The sequence below is a fragment of the Aphelocoma coerulescens genome (genome assembly GCF_041296385.1).
Source record: "Aphelocoma coerulescens isolate FSJ_1873_10779 chromosome Z unlocalized genomic scaffold, UR_Acoe_1.0 ChrZ, whole genome shotgun sequence".
Classification (NCBI taxonomy): Eukaryota; Metazoa; Chordata; class Aves; order Passeriformes; family Corvidae; genus Aphelocoma; species Aphelocoma coerulescens.
Window position 1 is genome coordinate 14,298,043 of NW_027184085.1, and position 21,312 is coordinate 14,319,354.

At 41.5% G+C, this 21,312-nt stretch overlaps 1 protein-coding gene across 2 annotated transcripts in view; it reads right to left on the reverse strand.

Moving 5' to 3' along the window:
* Positions 1 to 267: 267 nt before the first annotated feature.
* C6 (complement C6) overlaps positions 268 to 21,312 on the reverse strand; it is a 28,607-nt gene continuing 7,562 nt past the window's right edge. For both annotated transcript variants that reach the window (XM_069001609.1, XM_069001610.1), the window contains exons 7-18: positions 19,716 to 19,916; positions 15,854 to 16,094; positions 15,056 to 15,178; positions 13,941 to 14,107; positions 12,785 to 13,010; positions 11,424 to 11,595; positions 10,314 to 10,425; positions 9,725 to 9,857; positions 8,547 to 8,738; positions 7,915 to 8,005; positions 6,218 to 6,459; positions 268 to 4,315 (exon numbers count right to left, since the gene is read on the reverse strand). In XM_069001609.1, the coding sequence (XP_068857710.1) occupies positions 4,134 to 4,315; positions 6,218 to 6,459; positions 7,915 to 8,005; positions 8,547 to 8,738; positions 9,725 to 9,857; positions 10,314 to 10,425; positions 11,424 to 11,595; positions 12,785 to 13,010; positions 13,941 to 14,107; positions 15,056 to 15,178; positions 15,854 to 16,094; positions 19,716 to 19,916 (2,082 nt within the window). In that variant the 3' untranslated portion in view covers positions 268 to 4,133. The remainder of the gene's footprint in view (positions 4,316 to 6,217; positions 6,460 to 7,914; positions 8,006 to 8,546; positions 8,739 to 9,724; positions 9,858 to 10,313; positions 10,426 to 11,423; positions 11,596 to 12,784; positions 13,011 to 13,940; positions 14,108 to 15,055; positions 15,179 to 15,853; positions 16,095 to 19,715; positions 19,917 to 21,312) is intronic.

A 21,312-nucleotide genomic window follows, 5' to 3' on the forward strand; every position in this document is an offset into this window, starting at 1 on the left:
GCGCAAACTCAAGAGTGCACTGGACAGCAGTGGGCTCTGCCAGAACTTACGGGAAAAACACTGGCTAAGATGGTCTCTGTTTCATCACTCACTGGGAAAGTGTTACTAGCAAAACCACTGGTAGCTATTTTCTACTGTGTTTACTGTGTCTAGCAATTTTGCATTTAGTAGTCTTATTTCGCACCAAAATCTTAAATCAAGAGATAATTACCACTCTCACAGCATCTGAAATATAAAGACACCAGGACTCAACTTTTAATACCAGATGTTTTCATATTTTTAAGAAGGAACAGTAATTGCTATTACTAAGCAGTGGCTCATCAGCAAAAGATTGGCAGTTGATATTTATATATCTGATTTACCTTCAAACCCCTGAAGAAAACTCTGGATTACCCCTTTCTGAGGATGCATAAGGATAAACATTATAACAGATACTATTTAGTTCTCTTCTATATTTCTCAAATTTTACATTCTACATTACAATAAGTATTTACACAGAAGCCGTGGTGAGAAGCCCACAACAGCAGGTGCTAGTTGTCCGGCCATTGAATCATGCCCCAGCTGTCTCAGTCTCTGGTAAGTGTACAGTATATACATTACACATACTCCTGTGCTAGTGAAAAATTAGATATGTTGGAATTTGTATGGAAATTTGTGTGGAAAGGCTTGGTATACTTATTTTGGATGATACTTCCTCTCTGATGTTAAGATCAAATAGATGGGGGTTTTTTTCTGTGCAGTAGAGAAGGTGCATTACCAAGAAGGCTGTTCATTGAGAACTAGGTGACCTAGGTTACCCTGACAGATTCACTTCATGTTTGCTGTATCTTCTCCAATTATAAGTTATGGCCCAAGGCAATGGTCCATCAAGCTAGGTGTGTTACTTGGAGCTTACAATGGCAAAGGAGGGATGGCATTTCCTGCCCACAGTGAACATGAAAACTATCGTTACCTAATATAAGTCATCACTTCTAAGAAAAAGACAGATGTTGCAGGAAATATTAAAGAACTTCGTCCTTGATCTAAGAGTTGGGCAACCCTGTGACAGAGCACAGGACCAAACCCAAAGTCCTTGCAAAGTGCAATCCAGACCCTACTGAAGCAACAGTAAAAACCCCACTAATTTCAGCATGCTGAAGATTTCCACTGGATTCAGTTTATGGCAGAATCACCACCTTATTAATGAGTGGCAGATGATGTCTCCATTCTGTGCTGTAACGTTCAACTGCAAAACAGAAACTACAGAAATTATCCCCATCAGCAAGAGAGAACAAAACAAGTCTTACTGCGAGCACTTGCAAAACCACTCTGAAACCAGAGGTGCTGGAGAAATGGGGGCAGTCAGGGAGCACTTGGCTGCCTTCTGTTTACCAGGAAATAACTTCTTCTCGCAATTTATCATGGTGAAAAGTGTCAGGGATAAAAAATTCCCTTTATCGGAAGCTTTGCTAGACAGTTACACTGGAATCAGAGGCCTGTAATGAAAAGCTAGTATTAAGGTTAGAGGATCAGGATCAAGAAATCTTCATTGTTTGTTGACAGTGCAGAAAGCATACACAACCATCCTTCCCCCACAGAATGCAACCAGAAAGAAGAAACAAGGGCACTAAAAACAAATCTAAAACCAATCAAATCTGCAATTCACTCCTAGATCACCACTAGCACATTACTGTAGATCTTCAGTTGGAGGAAAGAGGTACAGAATTATAAAAGAAAGACTATCTCAGGCTTTTATAATAAATTTTACTATACATTTTAAGCAAGAAAGCATCCATTTATTGTATTTAGCAGCAGGATTAGTTTCTTCTCTTTCTTGATCTCCATCAAGTTGAGACTAGCTGCTGTTCTAGGGAGCTTGACAACATCCCAAATATGTTTCTTTGTAGGGAAAGATGGCCATTTCACATCCAGCCCACTCCCAGTTCCCAGGTGACTTTGCCCAGCCTCCGGCAAGGTGTGACACTTATACATAGGGCAGGTTGTTCAGTAATGGATGTTCCTCATGCATCATGCAATGGGTGAGCAAGTGCCTGATGTTTCAGACATAAAGGGTTGCAGTGAATGAGGTGACATCAGACTGGCAACTGATCATGTGTGGAGTTCTGCAGGGCCCCATCATGGGCCCTGTGCATCTTCATAAATAACTTTGGATGCAGGACTGGAAAGGATACTACGTCTGCAGACAATACTGATTTGGGAGGAGCTGTTATCTCCCTCCAAGGCAGAGAGAACCTGCAGAGAGACACTTGATGAGGGGGCTGGGCAATCATCAACATTATGAAGTTCAACAAGGAAAAATGCTGGATTTTGCACCTGGAACAGGGCAATCCTGGATGTATGGACAGACTGAGAAATGAGATGCTGGAAAGCAGTGCCATGGAAAGGGACTTGTGGGTCGTGGTTGATGGCAAGTTGAACATGAGCCAGCAGTGCCCTGGCAGCCAGGAGGGCCAGGTGTGTCCTGGGGGGCATCAGGCACAGCATGGCCAGCTGGGCAAGGGAGGGGATTGTCCTGCTCTGCTCTGAGCTGGGGCAGCCTCACCTCGAGTGCTGGGGCAGCTTTGAGTGCCAAAGGGAAAAAAGATACTAAACTATTAGAGAGTGTCCAAAGTAGGGTCACGAGGATGGTGAAGAGTTTGGAGGGGAAGCAGTGCAAGGTCTGAGGTCACTTGGTCTGTTCAGCCTGGAGGAGACTGAGGGGAGACCTCATTGCAGTTACAACTTCCCTGTGAAGAGAAAGTAGAGGGGCAGACACTGATCTCTGCTCTGTGGTTACACTGATGGGACCCAAGGGAATGGCCTGAAGCTGAGTCAGGGGAGGTTTAGGTTGGATATTAGAAGAAGGTTTTTCACCCAAAGGGTGGTTGGGCACTTGAACAGGCTCCTGAGGGAAGTGGTCACAGCACCAGCCTGACAGAGTCCAAGAAGCATTTGGACAATGCTCTCAGGAACATGGTGTGATTCTTGGGGTGTCCTGTTCAGGGCCAGGAGCTAGACTTTGATGATTTGTGTGGGTCCTTTCCAACTCAGCAAATTCTACTATTCTTTTCAATGATTCTAAGGGGTTTTTTTCCTGGTTGTCATTGTTCTGTTGTCTGTTGGTAAAAAAAAAAAAAAAAAAGTACTTTCAGCTTTCCCCTTCTTAAAACGCAGGTTTATACTCCTCAGATTTGTAAAATTCTGAGTGCTGAAGGGAAAATTCTAGTTGCAACTACTCAGAAATGATGATTTGTGACCAAGAAATGCTGAGGGCATGGACCCATGGCTAAGTTGAGGTGCCCCATGCAATTGCTCTCAGGTTTGATGCTGGTGGAGGTGTATACAAGGAATCTGATTGTGATGTATTTCTGCAGACTCCAAGTCGAACCACTCCAAGAAGAAACACATATTGCAGTAGGACTCTGCCCACTGCATTGTTCATTAAACGTTTCTTTTATATTTACGTACAAATGTAATTTCTTACTTAATTCACCTTGAGGGATACCAGAAAAGTCCCTGGCAGTGCCTAAAGATCAAACCCAGCAAACAAACACAGAAAGCAAACACCTCCTCTGTTCAGCCGCTCCAATTAAAAATCACATCGTTTTGAAGACTTTGTTTGATCATTGCATAATTGTGGGTTTCAGTGTTTTATATTGCTCCTTCCATTTGTACCATGAGTGCAGGTAGCCTCTTGCTACCCGCTTCCCATTTGATGTCAGAAGTGGTGCTGAAGTGCCTGCTCTGCCTGCATGATGCAGCAGGTACCCAGCCAGTGAGACAAGAGTGCAGAGCAGTCACAAGCACAAGGACAAAGCAACAAATGGCTGAGGAAAGGAAAAGTCTCATTCAGCTTTAGGGGACACCAAAGGCAATGTTTCTTTTTCTCCCTTCCCATTGTTCCCCTCCCTTCCCGTGCACATCTCCAGAGCTGCCAGCGAGACAACCCATCTGTATACCCCCAAACCCAGGTCATTTTCAGACAGAAAAAGCCACTGCCACCCTTCTCCCAGAAAGCTGTTAAACAAGCTGTATTTTTTTTCTCATCCTTTTGTTTTGATCCATTTATCCTTTCATAATAAACCAAGTTTTTCTGTGGGTGGCTCAGTCTGCGTTCGATGCGATGATCATGGTGTCTGCAGAGAGACAATGGGTTATGGCAGGCAGCTCCCCTGCTCCAGCACCTTCAGTTTGATGCCAGCACACTTCATGGCTGCCAGCATGCAATGACTGACTGTCCTCCTCCTCCCTGTTGTCTCCATTTGGATGCAGTGAGGGCGGATCTCTTCTTTGGGGCACTGGTAAGGCATCAGGCAGGAGCACTGGGTCTGTGTCTCTGGGAATGAATGTGTGGAAATTTAGCAGCAAATGTGATGACTAAAACCAAATTTTATACTTTGATGACATTTCAAAGTCCAACAGGGAAAAACACTCTTGGACATTTGCAATATATTAGTTACAAAAAGCCTGTAGTGCATACACTAGATGGCTGGATATTAGGAATAGAGACATAATCAGCTTTAAATAACAGTTTTTGCAGCAGTGGCCCATACAAAAGCACAATTGATCTAACTATTTTTATCCACTGGCTTTCCCTGACTTTTCTTCTAAACAAAGATATATTAAGTTGACTTTCTATTCCCAATTATCCTTGAACACAATCTTGCTATGAAATGGAGTCTTAAGGTCCATATTGTGTCAGCTCCTATTTCATTAAAGCTTTCTTTATGAATGCTAAGCTACCTACTGCTGGCCTGTGGTAAAGCTCAGTCCTGCCGGTTATTTCATTACCTATTTCTGATCTAATCAGGTTCTGACTCTTTATATTCTTTCCCAGAAATTCCCTAGGCAGAGGTTCTGCCTTCAGTTTCTTAAAACATGAAAAATGTGTGCTTTCCTCCATTTAGCTTCTTTCATGGTACTTCAGTATCTTCTCTGCAGTATCTTCTGTCCCTGAGTTGATACCAACTACTCACTCTCAGGAAAACAGAACTTTCATTTCCTAAATGTTTGTGCACACTCATGAAAAGTGGGCTCCTGTGGAGATGGTGAAGAGTCCAGTTCTAATCGCTTGAACACCACACTGACAACTAATCTTATTTAATGTATTTTTCTCCCCTCTCTCTTTTTTTTCTGAACAGCCTCTGTAGGCTTTTGAGAGAAAAAACACTGAAGTGCTGGCTGAAGAGCTTGAAGACACTTGCATGGGGGAAGCAGAGCTAGGCTTCTTAGAGGCTCTGGAATAAGTAATTTTTGAAAAACTGTCACCTTTTTCCCAGGAGCACAAGGTGCCTAGAGGTTCCACCAGAGCATGTCCATTGATGGACACACCTGGTCATGCCTTCTGCTTGAGCCCACAAGGAACAACATCTCATGCAGTAATTTTACAGCCACCTACTTCAAATTCTATGCTGCAGAAATCCTGCATCTTCAAAACAGGGGCTTAGGATTGCTGCTGTTGCTTTATTTATTGTTAAGCAGACCAGGTGCGATAAGAATCAGATTTGTCTCTGGCAGCAAGGGATGGAGTGAGTGTGTCTGTCATTCAGCCTTTACCTGGCAAGCACTTGATGTGCCTGGAGCCAGTCAGCACTGCAGACATTTACGGGAAAACCTACTGCTCTTATCACCTGGTTACACGGTAAATAGCCAAGTTGCATGACAGTGTTTACAGAATAATCCTCTTAGGGATTTTACCAGCTTAGCTAGTTCATTAAAACTCTTAATAAACACAGTTTTCACATACGAGTATTTGCAAATTTTACCATTAAAATCCCATTAAGCCTGATGGCCCCAGTCTTGCTTTTGAAGTAGTATCATGATTTAATTTCACAATTTAAGTATATGCCATAGAGGGTGTGGCCCAAATTAAATCCTGAAGTACAAATTAGGGGCTAGTAGCCTCACAAGGAATGGGTGAAAACATTACCAACTACATTTTTGTGATTAAAGATTCAAATGTTAATTCTCCTGGAAAAGTTCCCTTTATCTCCAAGTTCCTCTTGTGCCTTTGTAATTGGAAGTAACAACACCACACAGGTTGTGAGTAAAGGGAAAAGGCATGTATCTAAGTGTAACACTAGGTAGCAGGGACACAGGACTGACCACACTTTCACACTCCTCGTGCCCAGAGGGACCACAATGTCTGTAAATCCTGTTCTTGTAGCAGTGAAAGAGTCAGCACATTTTACTTTTAGATCCAAAGGAATGGATAAATCTCACCATTCAGAAGTCATACCTTGACAATCCTCCCAGTCATAGCAGGTGTCATAGCCACAGGGCACTTTCTTCAAGCTATTTGTAGAGAGTTTTGCCCTCTCAATAGCCCAGTCTAGGCTGGAATTACCATGGCAAGGGCCAGCATGCAAGAAATGAAATGACTTTACTCCAAGGCACATTTCAGCTGAGTATTGACAGCTGGGCTTGGTCACATTCTGTTCAGAAACAGCATGTAGCACGCAGATGTCTTCTGAGTAGTGGCTGCCCAAAGGAAGAAAAGAAAAATTATTTTAGCAGGCTGTGGAACAAGTCCATGCTTTTAAACAGTCCATCGGCATCACATGAAACACAGCAAAGCTATGGACAGGCTGGATCTAAGGACCTAAGGCTGCCCCAGCAGGACCTGGACCTGATTAAACAAGTGCTATGAGCTGGGGAAGCTTTGGTCCTGTCCAACAGATGGGAGGTAAAGGACATGTGCCTTTACAGGAAAAAGGAGATGCTGTTATCTCCCTGAGGATGTGAAATTTCCACAGCCCCTGGGGTGGCTTTTCTGAGTTAATGCATCCCTGCAGCTGTGCGTGCAAGTCTATCTCTGACGCACAGTTATCATGGGACCAAAGGCAGGCAAAAACAGTCATGCTGCTTGCAGTTTCCTTTTGTCTGTATTGCTCTGGTTACTGAGTGAATTCATTCCTAAAAGGTGCATGCATTTCCAAGCAGCATCATTTTTGGAGCTTAGTCATTTCCCAAAAAGAGGACCATAAAATCATAGAATGGTTGGAATTGGAAGGAATGGTTTGGATTGGAAGAAACTTTAGAGATCATAGTTCCAACCTTGCATGCTCCTTGTGCATGGTAGTGATATTGGAGAAATGATGAGAAAAAAAGGAAGAGTTGGGGCTCCAGCAGCAGAGAGCAGTGAGATTAGAAAGATGTGCTGTGGTGTCTCATTACATTAATGTAATTGGGTGCATTAGGGAGAGCATTGTCGGCAGGTTACGGGAGGTGACCTTGCGTATCTCCATGTGAGGCACACATGGAGAGCTGAGTCCAGTGCTGGACTCCTCAGTGCAACAGAGACGTGGAACTCCTGGAGCAGGTCCAGTGGAGGGTAACAAAGATGATCAAGGGACTGGATCTCTACTATGAGAAAAAGCTGTGGGAGCTGGGCCTGTTCAGTCTCAGGAAGAGGTGACTGAGAGGGGACATCATCAGTGTCTGTCAGTGCCTGCAGGGAGGGGTCAGAGGAAGGACCAGGCTCTGCTCGGTGGTGCCCAGCAATAGAATAAGAGGCAGTGGCCAATAAGTGATGCACAGGAAATTCCACCTGAATAGGAGGAAGAACTGGATTACTGTGAGGGGAATAGGTTGCTCAGAGAGGCTGTGGAGTCTCCTTCACTGAAGATATCCAAGCATCATCTGAACTCAATCCTGCACCGTGTGCTCTGGGGAGGCCCTGCTTGAGCAGGGAGGGTGGACACGTGACCACTGGGGACCATTCCAACCTGACCCATTCTGTAATCCTATGATTGTTCATTCATTTCATAGGCTATAAACAGGGTTGTAATTTGGATACAGAGGAATAGCTAGTTAATATCTCAACAGAGAGTAGTCTTGATTTGCAGTTGTCTTTTCCTGCTCTTCCTGTTTGGTATCACAATGGCCTCTTGGTCTATCATTAGAGAAACTTTGACTTCTAATTACAGTACTTACCCACAATCTTCTTCTGGAGACATACAAACACACTGAGATCCAACTTGCTTTTGTCCTGGATTGCAAATACCTCTAATTTTAGTTTGCACATCTGAAACAACAGAGTGAAAACTACTGTAACTATTAAAGAGTGAACAGAAGTATCTTACTCTCCTACCAGAAAAGCTAAAATGTTTTTATTTCTATTTGTCCTAAGTTTCTCTCTTCAAAAGCTCACTGGTTGGCATGCTACAAGTATTTTCATAGGTCTTTGCAAAAATCACTGGAAAATCCTGTTTAACAAGAGAAGCTGAAGTTTCAATAGTGAATTTTCCTACTTTGCTTTCATAAAGCCTTGTTAATAGAGCTGGGGTTTTATTTTGTTTGGTTTTGGTTTTAAGCAAACAGTTGCAGTGTCTCAATTTCATTATTAAAGTTTACAGTACACTGCATCCAAAAAGTCTGAACTTAATGCAGAAGTTTAGAGCTGAAATTCTGTCACCATGGGAGGCACAAAGTAAAACCAAAATTAATGAATAGCTGCTATATGTCTTAAACCCAGTCATCAGCCTCCTAGTTCTAGCTAGCTGAAATAAACAGTACTGTTAATACCAGCCATGTGGAAACAGTAAAGTATCTGCAGCCATACTAACCTTTTTCACATGTTATAGACCTCTGAATAGGAGGTATCCAGGACAGGTCTTTCCCACAGGTATATTTTGTGTGACCAGTGACTATAAATCCAGCTTGGCAGCTCAGCTTCATTGTTTCACCAATGTTGTACTGTTGCTTAAATGGGGAAATTGTGACACTGTCAGATATTGGTGGCCTGAGGCATACTGAGGCTGTAACAAACAATAAAAAAAAGCATAATTCTTGTTGGTTTAATGCTGTGTGGATATTTACAGAAAGTCATAATGCTTTATCTGAAGAACCATATAAAGACACTCAATGACACTGAACATTAGTCTGACATTCAAAACCAATAAAAATTTAACACAATTAAGTCTAGAAATTTTCAGTGCATTGTCATAGTCTTTAAAATATTTTTGAAGTAATAACTAAATAATGACAATATGTTTCTAATGTATGCCAATATAAGTAATTTAATTTTCCTGTTTAAAAATAGTAAGAATAGCATTTAACAGCATATTTTAATTTTTCTTTTGTAAATTAAACAAAATCAATGGCAATAGAAAGCTCACAAGTATATTCAGGCACCTTATTTTTTGTTAAAATGAAGACTAAGTAATGAAATCACACCAAGTTTTAGAAAACTACTGAAATCTCTCTTGTTAGCTAACAGACCAATTCTGATTCTTAATTCTTAACTGACCTATAATTCCTTCAAAGCATTGATTTATGGTAGAGATTTTCAAGGCAGCCTGTGAGGTTGTGGTTAGAAACACATCATCCATTTAATATAAAATATAGTAGAAAAATTTCTGTAAGAACGATTTCTTCTTCATAACTGTATCAACTTAAAGATATCTCTGTAAGTCTGAAAACAAAAGGTGAGTCCTTTTGTTAAAGGTATTTAAAACTAGAAAAGAGAAGGATCTCACAGTATCCATCTGAGGATTTTCTTATGCACTGGATATTACAATATCCTTATAAAGCACATAATAGTAATGCTTCTGAATTAAAAGAGGAGTGATGTAGTGACTCATGATGTTTTTGCCATGTCTACATTAAATACCTTCTTAAAATGTTATCTTTTCAGATATCTTAGAGATTTTTTTTAAAAAAAACTGTATTAAAATCTTTTTTGTGTCTTTTTCTTCCACTTCTATTTTGTTGCTGTGCATTTTGTTTGTTTCCTCTTGCTTACGTTGACACTCAACGTGTTGCTGTGTCCAGACTTGATCTGGCAGACACCGAAGGTATTGATAGCCAATGAGGCTATGACCACTCACACAGGCAATTTCAACTTCCTCCCCCACAGCATACTGGTTCTTTTCGTTCTTTAAAAAAAAAACAACAACAAAACAAAACAAAACAAAAAATTAAAAAACCCAAACCAAAATCCTCTGCAAGAATCTATGGTAACAAGACTGGGCACTGTCAAAGGAAACAACAGCAAAATCCTGATAAGATGTAATGAATGCATGCTTTTCCTACTCTGAAATATGAGTCATCCACTCACCGATATAATGATAAGTTTGTCCAGTAGCAGTAACTGATGTCATGGCTACAAAACAAGGATTCAAGGACCACTTGAAAATGAATTTTACCTTGACTTTTCTTCAGTTGCTGGTGTAGTGTGGTGGGCTAGAGTCCCACAGCATTCCTTGAAGACAGCACCACTCTCACTAGTACAGTAGCTAGATTGAGTATCAGGCACATACAGCAGGGCAGCTGTAAAATTTCCAATCTCTTCAACTGCTATACTTTGCCTCTGTATCATTTTTCATGCTCACCCTGATAAAGCCATATTCTGGTGGGTCTGGCTTAGAACATCCAGATTCAGGTTCACCAATCAAGACATTCTCTTCTCTCCTGGCTTCATCATCATTTATACAAGGCGCACCTCTGAAAAGCGAAAATTTGCTGTAAGGATGTATCTTAAGCATTCATGTCACCAAATAACAATGGCAGAATGTCAGGAGAGCTGCAAGTGTGTCCTGTCATCCTCCCTCCATAATTTCATTCTGTTAAATAAAAGATGGTGGACAAAGCATCAGGTTGACAAGGGGGAGAATGTGAGAGCAGTAAAAAGTGCTAAATGCATCTAGCAACATAATTAATTAAATATCTTTATACAGCAAGAAAAAGAGGCAGAAAAAGCAACATAGCAGGAAGTCTCTAAATAATCCATGTAATTCTGTTGCAACCAGGCAGTAGTTATAGGTGGCTGGTCTCTGTGAGTATGGAACTGTAACAGCCCATGGTGTCTACCTGAGTAACAAAGAACTGTGGAACCACTGCTTGTAATCCTCTCCTATTCACTCTGGAATCCCCTCTGCAGTCACTATAGCAGGGACAGGGAAAATCCTGTTTCAGCTCTTGGTCCCAGAGGAAAAAATGAAGACTTGGGCTTGAAGATGAAAAAAACTGAGTCAGTTTGGAGTTAGGATTTGAAGTTGAAACCATGTTGAAATGGTACATCAGGCATACTTAAAGTGGGAATATGAGAAACTTGGTATCTTCATCTGAACTCTCTGTGAGACTTTGAGATCTAAACCTCTAAGAAAAGAGGATGTGATACCAAAAAAAATAGAAATTGTGAACTCCAACAAAGAGAAGCAAAAGATTTCTCCATGTCTTTGGAAAAGAAGCCATGCAAAGCAGCATACAGGATCTACAGGCATACTTTAGTGTGCAATTCATCAGCAATTTTCTAGGAATAAACAATTAACAAATCCAAATGTGAAGCAAATTTAAGAGATTTTGAGACTTTTCCTTCTCTCTGCTCCACTGAATTAATTCTGAGGGGAAAGCGGTGTGCTACTTCTCCTTGGTAGTTACAGAGCCACTATGGAGGGCTCCTTAAATATCCCATGACTAGGGAGATCTTTTGGTCTTCTTACCTGTCTGTGAACACAGAAACATAGCAGTCCTCCTCTTCTTCCCTCTGCCCTTCACACGGCTTCCCGCCGTTCATTGGGGAGGGGTTGTTGCATTCCCGGGTCCTTCTGGTTTTGAAGGAAGCATCGCATGGACTCCATTCAGACCAGCAACCCCATCGGCCATCGACAGCAACTGCAAGGAGTAAAAGAAACACCATCTTTTGGCAGACCAGTACCATACACAGTATTTATTTTAAGGACACATATGACAGGGATAATGATAAATTCAAAATAGCCATTTTCAGAAGATTTAAAATTGTTACTGTTAAGGAAGTAGACTGTATCTAGAATATTAAGTTTTCCAAAAGGCGGCCAGCCAAATTCCAGCTGCTTCATAAAACCCTAAAATACATTTACCTTTCCAGTTTTGATTGTAAGTAACATTAAAACCCAGAAGCAGCATATTTTATACTTTTATTGCACACACAGATGTGTGAGTTTTCATGGTACTGACAAGTTTCTTAGGTCATTATTTAATGAGTTTTTAAATAAATCTGAGTTCTAACACCATGTCTAAACCCCAAATCTACATCCCATGCTAGTTAAATTAAAACATTACTACTACTGCCTTCTCTTAACCCCTGGCATGTTTTATCTGTACCACCATGAAACATGCATAAAATTTTTTTATTACACACCCTTTCTTTTGTGCATGCTGTGGACTTTCTGTATCCATCTTTGTTCTCAGTTGTTTATTTCTTTCAAAATATTCCTCTCTCAGGGTCCGATAATGAGACCTGTATCTGCCTAAGTGACTTTACCTTATGTTTTCTTTTGGTCGTGGAATATAGACATGTGTAACACCTCTTTTGTTTCCCTTCGGTATGGCACTAGTGCCAATTTAATTCAAAAATGTTTTGCATTAAATTGCTCTTTAAGTTCTCCAGAATGATGATTATATTCTCTCTCCTTATGACAACTGAGTTTTCCTTCTAAACTGTAATCAATAATTTTTATCTTCATTAGCCATTTAGCCTTAAGCATAACAGGCTATAGGGAAAACTAAGCAATGGCTTTCTTAATTTTTCGCATCAATTATCTTTGATCTGAATTTCCTCCTTATTGCTGAATAGCTCATGTTCTATGATCTTAATTATGTAGCTAAGGAATATTTTACCATATCTTACACTTTCTTTTGAGTCATGGCTATTCAGATTGATTACTTTGTTTTTAATCCCTACATTTATTCTTATGCTTTTTGGACATCACCATGTGGTTAGACGTGCTGTGGATTTATTAAGGGGAGGTTGTGGCAGATTAACCCCTGACAAAGAAATACCAGAAGGACCATATTTGCACGACTAGGCCATCGCCCCAAATACCTGCTGTGAAACCCGGAGCCCGCGTCTCGCAGTTGGTGCCGTAGGTGCCGGCCTGGCACAGGCAGAGGCACTCTGTCCCGGATAGCACAGGCCTGCCGTTGTTGGGGCAGGGGGCACACTGGCACGGGTCAAACCTGCCCGCGTGCTCCCTCAGCGCTCTCCTCAGGTGGCGGCGCTTGGTCACAGCGCACGGCACGTTCCTCACCAGGTCCACGATGGGCGACGCCTGGCAGAGAGCTGATCAGTCAGCAGGAACCGAAACACAGCAGGGCCCTCATGGGGCAGCCGGAGGATTTTTGAGGTGCTACAGCCTACTTATGAAGCTGTGTCACACAGGAATTATGGATGCTTTAAAGGTGCATGGCAGTGCCTATACACCTATATTATCCTGTTCATACTGCTTTTATTTCCCCAGTATAGGACTCTATGAGCCAGGGGAAAATCAACAAAGTGGGATACTATGTCCTGAAATTCGGGACACTCTCTGTCACACATCACATCGCTGTGTGATGTAGGGTTTGCTTACATCCAGCCCCTGCCATGTCAGACATCCCTATGCTGCCTTCAGGAGTTCAGCAGCTGCAGCAGAAGAGACCTCAGTGGATGCTGCATTCAGGCAGGTTTTGCTATTTGCCTCAAGTGCTGCTGAGCAGCTGCTGTACCAGCTGGGGAGGGAGACAGATTGGTGCACTCACAGCAGCACCAGCACTCTGCATTAAAGGAGCAGGATGGAGATGGGGGGAGTTACTGTTTTGTTTCAGTTTAGCTATGTGACACACTTTGCAGCACAGGCCTGACAAGGGAATGATCCCAGGGGAAGAAAGTGTTCCCAGCACCATGCACTGTTTTCCTGCATGGTAACTACCCCTCAGCTACCCCTGAGCTCCTGTTGGTGCTGGAGCAATTCATTCACATTCCTCGCTCTTACTCCCACTGTCCATGGACAATGCAAAACCACTGTGCCTCATAAACCAAAATGCACAAGAAGTTGTCCTAATAAAAGTTCTGTACGTTTATGTTATGCCCATAGTTATGTACATTCATATCACACCCAGCATCATCCTTGTTTACAAGAAAAAATATCTGCACAGATCTATGAAGAGCTGCTAACCAGTTAGCTTTTGCTGTCTCAGTGTTTTTCTTGTTCTTCTCTTACCTCAAAGTCAATCACCACAGGATTGTCCTTTGTTGATTCCAGCCAGTCTGTGAAGACTCTGTGTCCTGGAAAAGCCCCCTTTTTCTCCCAGGCCAGAGCTGCTGCGTACTCTGACCTGCCACCTTTTACCAGGGAGACTGATCGTTCAGCTGACTCCAAAATGGAACCTGAAAGAGGATTTCATCACAGTATTTTCAGACAAAGGCCTCCAAAGACAGTTGATATTGCAACAGAACTGTAAGAAAAAGTGCAAGAGGATATTAAAGAATATACTAAGATTAATTTTTTGAAGCTATCCTCGGAAAAATGAAATCAAAGCTCAGAAGAACAATCCCTGCTATGACAGCAGCCTGTGATAATATTCCAAATGAAAGTGTTTGAGACCTGAGCCATGGGGACATTCAGAGTGTAAGACAGTTGTGGAAAATGCAGAGGATGCAGCAGCCTCCTCTAGAACACACAACATGGCAGGAGGATCTGTAGTTCTGGCTGTAACAGAAATTAATCAACTATTGAGGACAAAAAACACGGTAGAGGTGATGAAAACCCTATTCTTAGTGATGCCTAATATGACTCCTGCCATTCTCATGGAAAATGTACCAGCTTTCTGCAGTGTCTGAGACATATTTCTGGCATCCTGGTACCTAAATGTCTGCTTGGCATGAGGAAGGTGGGAAGGGAAAGTCAGGGAATGTGTTATTGCTGCCCAGCTCTCTCAGTGAGCTCTGAGCAACTCTTAAAGAAGACCAGGGACTCAGTCATAGACACAAATTTCTAGCTGTGCTCATTTTCCAGTTCAGCATGCTTGGCCCTGGACCCAGGGACAGGGGTAATTTTTGACAGATCTGTGACCAACTGGAGAGCCAGTGCCACTAGATCCCCAATGATGGTGCTCCAGAGCAGAAGAATAGCACCCCTACATAATAATTTCTTTTGCAAATGAGAATGACCCCAGTGCTTGTGTCAGAGGCAGACAGTGAAACACCAGCTCCTCTGACAGTGGTGGAAGCGCATCTGTAGTTCAACAAAGCTGAGAGGTCACCTGGGCCAGCTGAGGCAAATGGTAACTCTCAGGGTAAGTAATAGGACATGAGCTCTATTCTCAGCATGGTCACCTTCATGTGTCACAGTCATCTTGTTTGTGGTGCATCTGGTACTGACTTTCTTTTTCTTCCTGAAGAACACACGCTTGGTTGTTTCTGTTCGGACACACTCTGTTGATTCATCAACTGACAGGCCTAGAAATACCAGAGAGCAGCATCTTCATCACCATAACCATGACACATGGCAGGCACCACGCCCCAGGCTCCCACACTGAGGTGAGCCAGCAGGTTCCCCTGCTCCTCACCCACCTCTGGAGACTTCACTACAGCAGGCACCTACTTCCCCAGGTACAGAGAGCTGAGTCATGCTTTAGTTACCCTCCCATTCCCATGCAAGTTACAGCAGTCGCATTAAAGATCACAGCTTGTAACTTTAGATTTCCATTTTTGTGCTGTTGTCTTTTTGTTCTGATAGTCTAGCAGTCATGGGAAAATTTTAAAGTAATTTCTAATGCAAAGCATCAGTTTTACTGACTGTATCCCAAAAAGTACCACTTATACCTCTCAGACCTCAGTCCCATGCTGTAGGATGCTCAAACACCTTTTCCTGGTGGCACCTGGTCTTGGTCTGAAGGTCTTAAGTGGTTTCCCTGAACACAGTGACATTTACCAAATAAGGAATCTCCTGAACTTTTCAGACAGTGTAAAGCAAAAATTTCTTCTTGCTCTATATGCAAGCAATGTGAGTAATTACCGAGTATATGAATGTCAAAAGCTTTTTTGCTGTTGGAGAACTTACGATGTGGTGTAAGACCTTAAAACGGGGATAAGAAAAGCTGTTAAACAAATAATGATATTTTCTTTACATACCTGAGTTCTGCAGTTCCTCAGAGCTGTACTGGTAAAGAATATCATAGGAACCACCCATCTTCCCAGAGGTATAGTAATGAGTGCCAAAGTCATCAAATATTCTGCTGTATAAAGCATAGTTGTACTCCAGGGGCAGGTGGTTAAGTGCTTTTAGAAAGGCATCTGAAAGCTGCAGATCTGACTGTTTCATTGTGAAGTTTGCAACAGAAATTACTTTATGGACTCTGATAAAGTTGGAATTCTAGAAATAAGAAAAGGGAAGTCTTAGCACCTTCAGAGGGAGGTAAGTGCAGAAAGTAGAGGGGCCAAGAGTATATCCTGAGATACACTGCAAGAACTAAATAATCCTGTTATCATGATGCTTTAACCATGAACAAAGCAGGTGTGGATTTTTCAAGAGCTCTGCGAGGTTCCTGAGGGCTCCCTTGCATTGTGGGGATATACAGAAAATATTCCAGTATTTGTATTCTAGTATAAAATAGGACTCACCAATCCAAAAGGATTCCTGCCATAAAAAAATACACCAGCAATTGGTAAGATGACCAAAAGATTCTGAGGAAGGCTTGACCTTTTAAGTGTCTATGGGTTGTTTGCAGCTAATCTGGTGAGTGGGCATTTTGTACACTAACTCACTGTTATGAAGTTCCACCATTTATCAGTCTGTTAAAACTAAAACTAAACTAAGGGATAAAGACCTCCTTGAGTTCAAGTGTCAGGCTGTTAATGTGAGAGGTAAAGAAAAGAGAATGTTCAAACACTGGAAACAGAATCATAGAATCATAGGATATCCTGAGTTGGAAAGGACATCTCTTACACAAAGGAAAAAATACATGCTTTTGAAAGAGCTTATTCATATGCTTTTGCAATGCTGGAATCTGTTTATGTGAAAGTTGTACCAAGTAGAAAGGAAGGAAAAATAAAATACTGAAAAAAGAGATTTGTAAAGTGACAAGGGGCACAAGGCCAAAGCAAAGAGATCCAGAGAAAAAGAGGGGCAGGAAACTGGAGCAAATAACCAACTGGCAGATAGGAAAGATTCATTTTAAAACACTTTGTGTTTTATATGTGGGTTCAGAATTCTGCTGGATTTTACTGCCCTACTCCACTCCACTTTCTCAGTCTTCAGCTGTGCCAGCTAATGTTTCAGTCATGACACACAAAATTCCGGGCCACTTTGGCAAATATCGATTCTAAAACTTTAGCTGGTTTCAGCATTCGCTTGCATGCAGTCTGGGAAGTCCTGGGCACGAGTACAGACTGGGAGAAGAACTCACCGAGAGCAGCCCTGCCCAGCAGGACTTGGAGGTGCTGTGGGTGAGAGGCTGGACATGCCCCAGCCATGGCACTCACAGCCCAGAGAGCCAAACGTGTCCTGGGCTGCATCCAGAGTCCTGTGGGGAGCAGGGGAGGGAGGGGATTCTGCCCCTCTGCTTCACTCTGCTGAGACCCACCTGGAGCACTGCATCCAGCTCTGGGGTCCCTGCACAGGAAGGACAGGGACCTGCTGGAGCCAGTCCAGAAGAGGGCCAAAATAATGATTAGAGGGCTGGAGCACCTCTCCTATGAGCGCACACTGAAAAAGCTGGAGTGGCGCACACTATTCAGCCTGGAGGTCTCCAGGGAGACCTCATTGAGTCATTGTGATACTTCAAGGAGGTTTAAAAGAAAATTGGGACAGACCCTTTTAGTAGGGCCTGCAGCAAGTGGTAATGGTTTCAAGAAGGTAGATTCAGGCTACATATAAGGAAGAAAATTTTTGTGATGGGGTGAAACAGTAGAGCAGGTTGCTCAGAGAGATGGTGGATGCTCCATCCCTGGAAACATTTAAGGTTGGGTTGGACAGGGCTCTGTTTACCGTGGTCTAGTTCAAGATGTCCCAAATGATTGCAGGTTGGACTAAGTGGTCTTTAAATGTCACTTGCAACACAAACCATTCTACTATTTTATGATTCTATGATTAAAGGATCAGAAATCATGAAGACATACTAGAGGACCAGTCAGCTTAGCTGAAAAGGTTTCTGGTGAATAAAAAGAAACTTAAAAAACATATAGTCTTCATATTTCTTCCATGCCAGTATGGAAAAATGCATGGCACTTCAAGTGACTAGGGCCTTGTAGACACCCTGGGATAGTCATGTGAAATTTTTATGCATATATTTATGTGCAATGTGCTTATTTATATGCATATATGCAAAATATATGCATGTGATATATAAAAATATATATGTGTATATAAATGTGTATCGATATAGATAGATTGATAGATAGATAGATATACATATTTTAACATATAGACCTGAATGTGACCTCCCGAAGCCCAGGAAAATTCCTCCCTCCTTTTAAGTGATCAATATAAACTTCTTTTTTCACTGTTTCAGGAAATGTTGCAAATTTACTTGTAGGTCTCTCAAACATACACAAGTACACATCTATCTACAAACACCCACTAATACAATTTATAGAGATAGAGATAAAAATAGAGACTTCCTGTATGGTACACTAGAGAACATGAAGAAGACCCAAGGTAAAACTCTTACTGTGGATTCATTAACAATGGATTTTAAACTGTCATCTTTAGCCAACTCCAGACTAAGTCATTGGAGTGTTTCAGTGATTTCACAGAATCACAGAATGGTTTGGTTTGGAAGGGATCTTAAAGACGTCTAGTGTCAACCCCAGTGTTGTGGACAGAAACAACTTCCACTGGACCAGGTTCCTCAAAGCCCCATCCAACCTGGCCTTGAACACTGCCAAGGATGGGGCATCCACAGCTTGTCGGGGCAACCTGTGCCTGTACATCACCACCTTCCATGACAACAATGCTGAAAACCAACACAGGCAAAAGAACCTTTCTGGTGGAAGTTTAATTTAAACTAACATTTCCGTAATTATCACTGGTCTGGGTTTAAGCCAATAAGAAGCCACTGTTCCACCAAAATAAACTTGCCAATTGTACAAGAGAGCAGCTTGATCTGTGTACAGGTATCTACGTGGCCATGAAAGTGAACTGGTTTCTAGCTGTTGGAACTTCAGGATAGTTACATTCAAACTAGAAGCAATGGACTCTTTAAGCAATCAAGCTGCTTAACCATTTGGACAAGTGAGCAAGGCCTGCAGCAAACTTCCATCACAGGAAATCTTACAACTAATATTTTTGCAGAAGTTTCACTTTAATCGCATTAGAACTCTTGGGTTTCAACAGGCCTTATCTTCGTTCAGTCCTGTGGCCTTTCCCATGCAGAAGTGCAAACAATAGCCCATCATTTACTGCCATTAAGCTATAAAGACACATAATTTTATACCCTATAATATTCATTTGCATTACAGATGCAGAATCTTATGGGAAAAATGTTTTCAGTTCTGATAAAATTTTCTATGGATGTGTTATTCCTGAGATATCTTTACAACCAAGTGCACCTTGGCAGACATGAGACTGCACTATGCAAGTTAGTTACCAGATAAAAAAATAATGCAGATTAATACCCAGTAAATGCATATGTATGACATTCCTGAGTGCACTTCCTTTATTTTAGAGTTGTCTGCTACTGTTAGGTATTATGCCTTCTTAATCTATATATAGGATAGGGGAAGGAGTGGCTTAGCCAGTATGATAATGTCAAATCTACGCTTTTTAAAAGTGGAATAAGCCTATGGTTTCTGTACTAAACCCAGAAAATCATGTTGCATTACAAAAAGTATTTTACAACCAGAAATATCTTGTAGTATCAGAAGAGGATTTTTTAAATCCCTAATTCTAGTGGTCCAATGTCTTGATAAGGAAAGTAGCCTTTGGTAGCCCAGTTCCAAAATGAGCAGACAGAAATCAATTGAAAGAAAGAAACTGAAGGCAACATTCAATTACCTTTTCATATGAGGCTTTAATAGCTTTCTTGAAGGAGGAAGACGATGTAACTCGAACCCTTTTCTTTTTTGAGAATAAAAATGGGATACCAGAAGAACCTTGACTACTACGAGTGGATGATCTACTGTCAGAAGTACTATCACTCAGGGGAGTTAAATCTTTGTAGAAATCTGATGTTACATCATCCTCTTCATCTGTTACCTGGCAATTCAGTAAAGCAAAATGTATTTGCACAAATAATAATCTGAAACAGAAAACTATTAAGCAAAAAATCCTTGATTTCTTGATTTTTTTAATGGAAAAAATATGCCTGATTATTTCAGATAGTAAAATAAGCTACAAAACTGTTCTTAACACAAAGATGAGACTGAGAAAGGCTAATAGGCAAGATGAATACAAGATAAGAAGCAGACTTACTAATAGTCGTTTATACAAAAACGACAAAAAAGCATGTAACACTTTCTTCTAAAGCTTCTCACCCCTGTGCCCTAAAGCTTAGGAATAATTTTCAACAAGTTTCAACATACTTTTAAGAGAATTCCAGACATGCATGTTCTGTCCACATTATGACTAATTCCCAATCCCATGGCTTCTGTATTGTACAAGACAGAGTTTGATGTTTCCAGAACTTTTTTCTTAATTCCCAGCTGGAAGAATGAACAGGTTTCCAGAGGAAGGTCTTAGAGTATACTTGGACAGTTAGCACCTACACTGAATGATAGATTAAAGGCAGATGAAGAGGAATTGTGAGCAAACCTGCTGATCAAGTTGCTAAACCTCAGTGGTGGTGTTGAGCAAAGTACCAAGACAAGTTCAGCATCAGATCAGAAATTACTTATTTCCCAAAATTTGGAAAAATCCCTGTGGGTTTTTGAAAAATGAGATTTTTTTTCCCCTCCTCTAGACTTGTTTGTTTAATAGGGTGGCTAAGGATTTTGGGAGATGAGGTGGTCCATTCCCCCACTCCACTTCCATTTTACAAGTCATACGGCTTTGGGAAAATACACTGGAGTTCCAAGAAGGCCTGATCCAGTGACCCTTCTATATGAGAAGCTACTCTAAATGTTAAAAGATAAAGATGCACTCCTAAAGGTGAGTTTCACAAACCCTTAACAGTTCTGCAAATAGACATCAGTAATTAAATGAACCTTACAGGCTATAAAGAGACCTGGGCAAACCAAGGGTTGGTTTTCCTCTCTGAATATTTCTGCACACAGTAATTTTTCACTGCTGTTGACAAATCTTACATGTCATGGCCAATTCAATTTCAGTTTCTGTGGAATGTAGCAGGGTGTCCTTTTTTCAGTTGCTTCTGTTAAAGTAATTCTAAAACCTCACAACATGTGTGGCAAAAATCAGCAGTTCAGTTTTCATCCATTAGTTGAGCTTTCTTCACATCCTGCATTCTTTCCTTCCCAATGCAGCATCTACTGGCTTCAAATAGCAAACATCTACAGGCTCATATGTACACAGCCAGATGTTCTGCCCCAGCCACGGTATTCAAAGCATTTTCTAAATTCTAGAGTCAAACAAAAAGGTATTAGTGGTTCCTAGATTTCCTGTAAGATATACTCCCTGTTCATTTTGGCCATTCCTT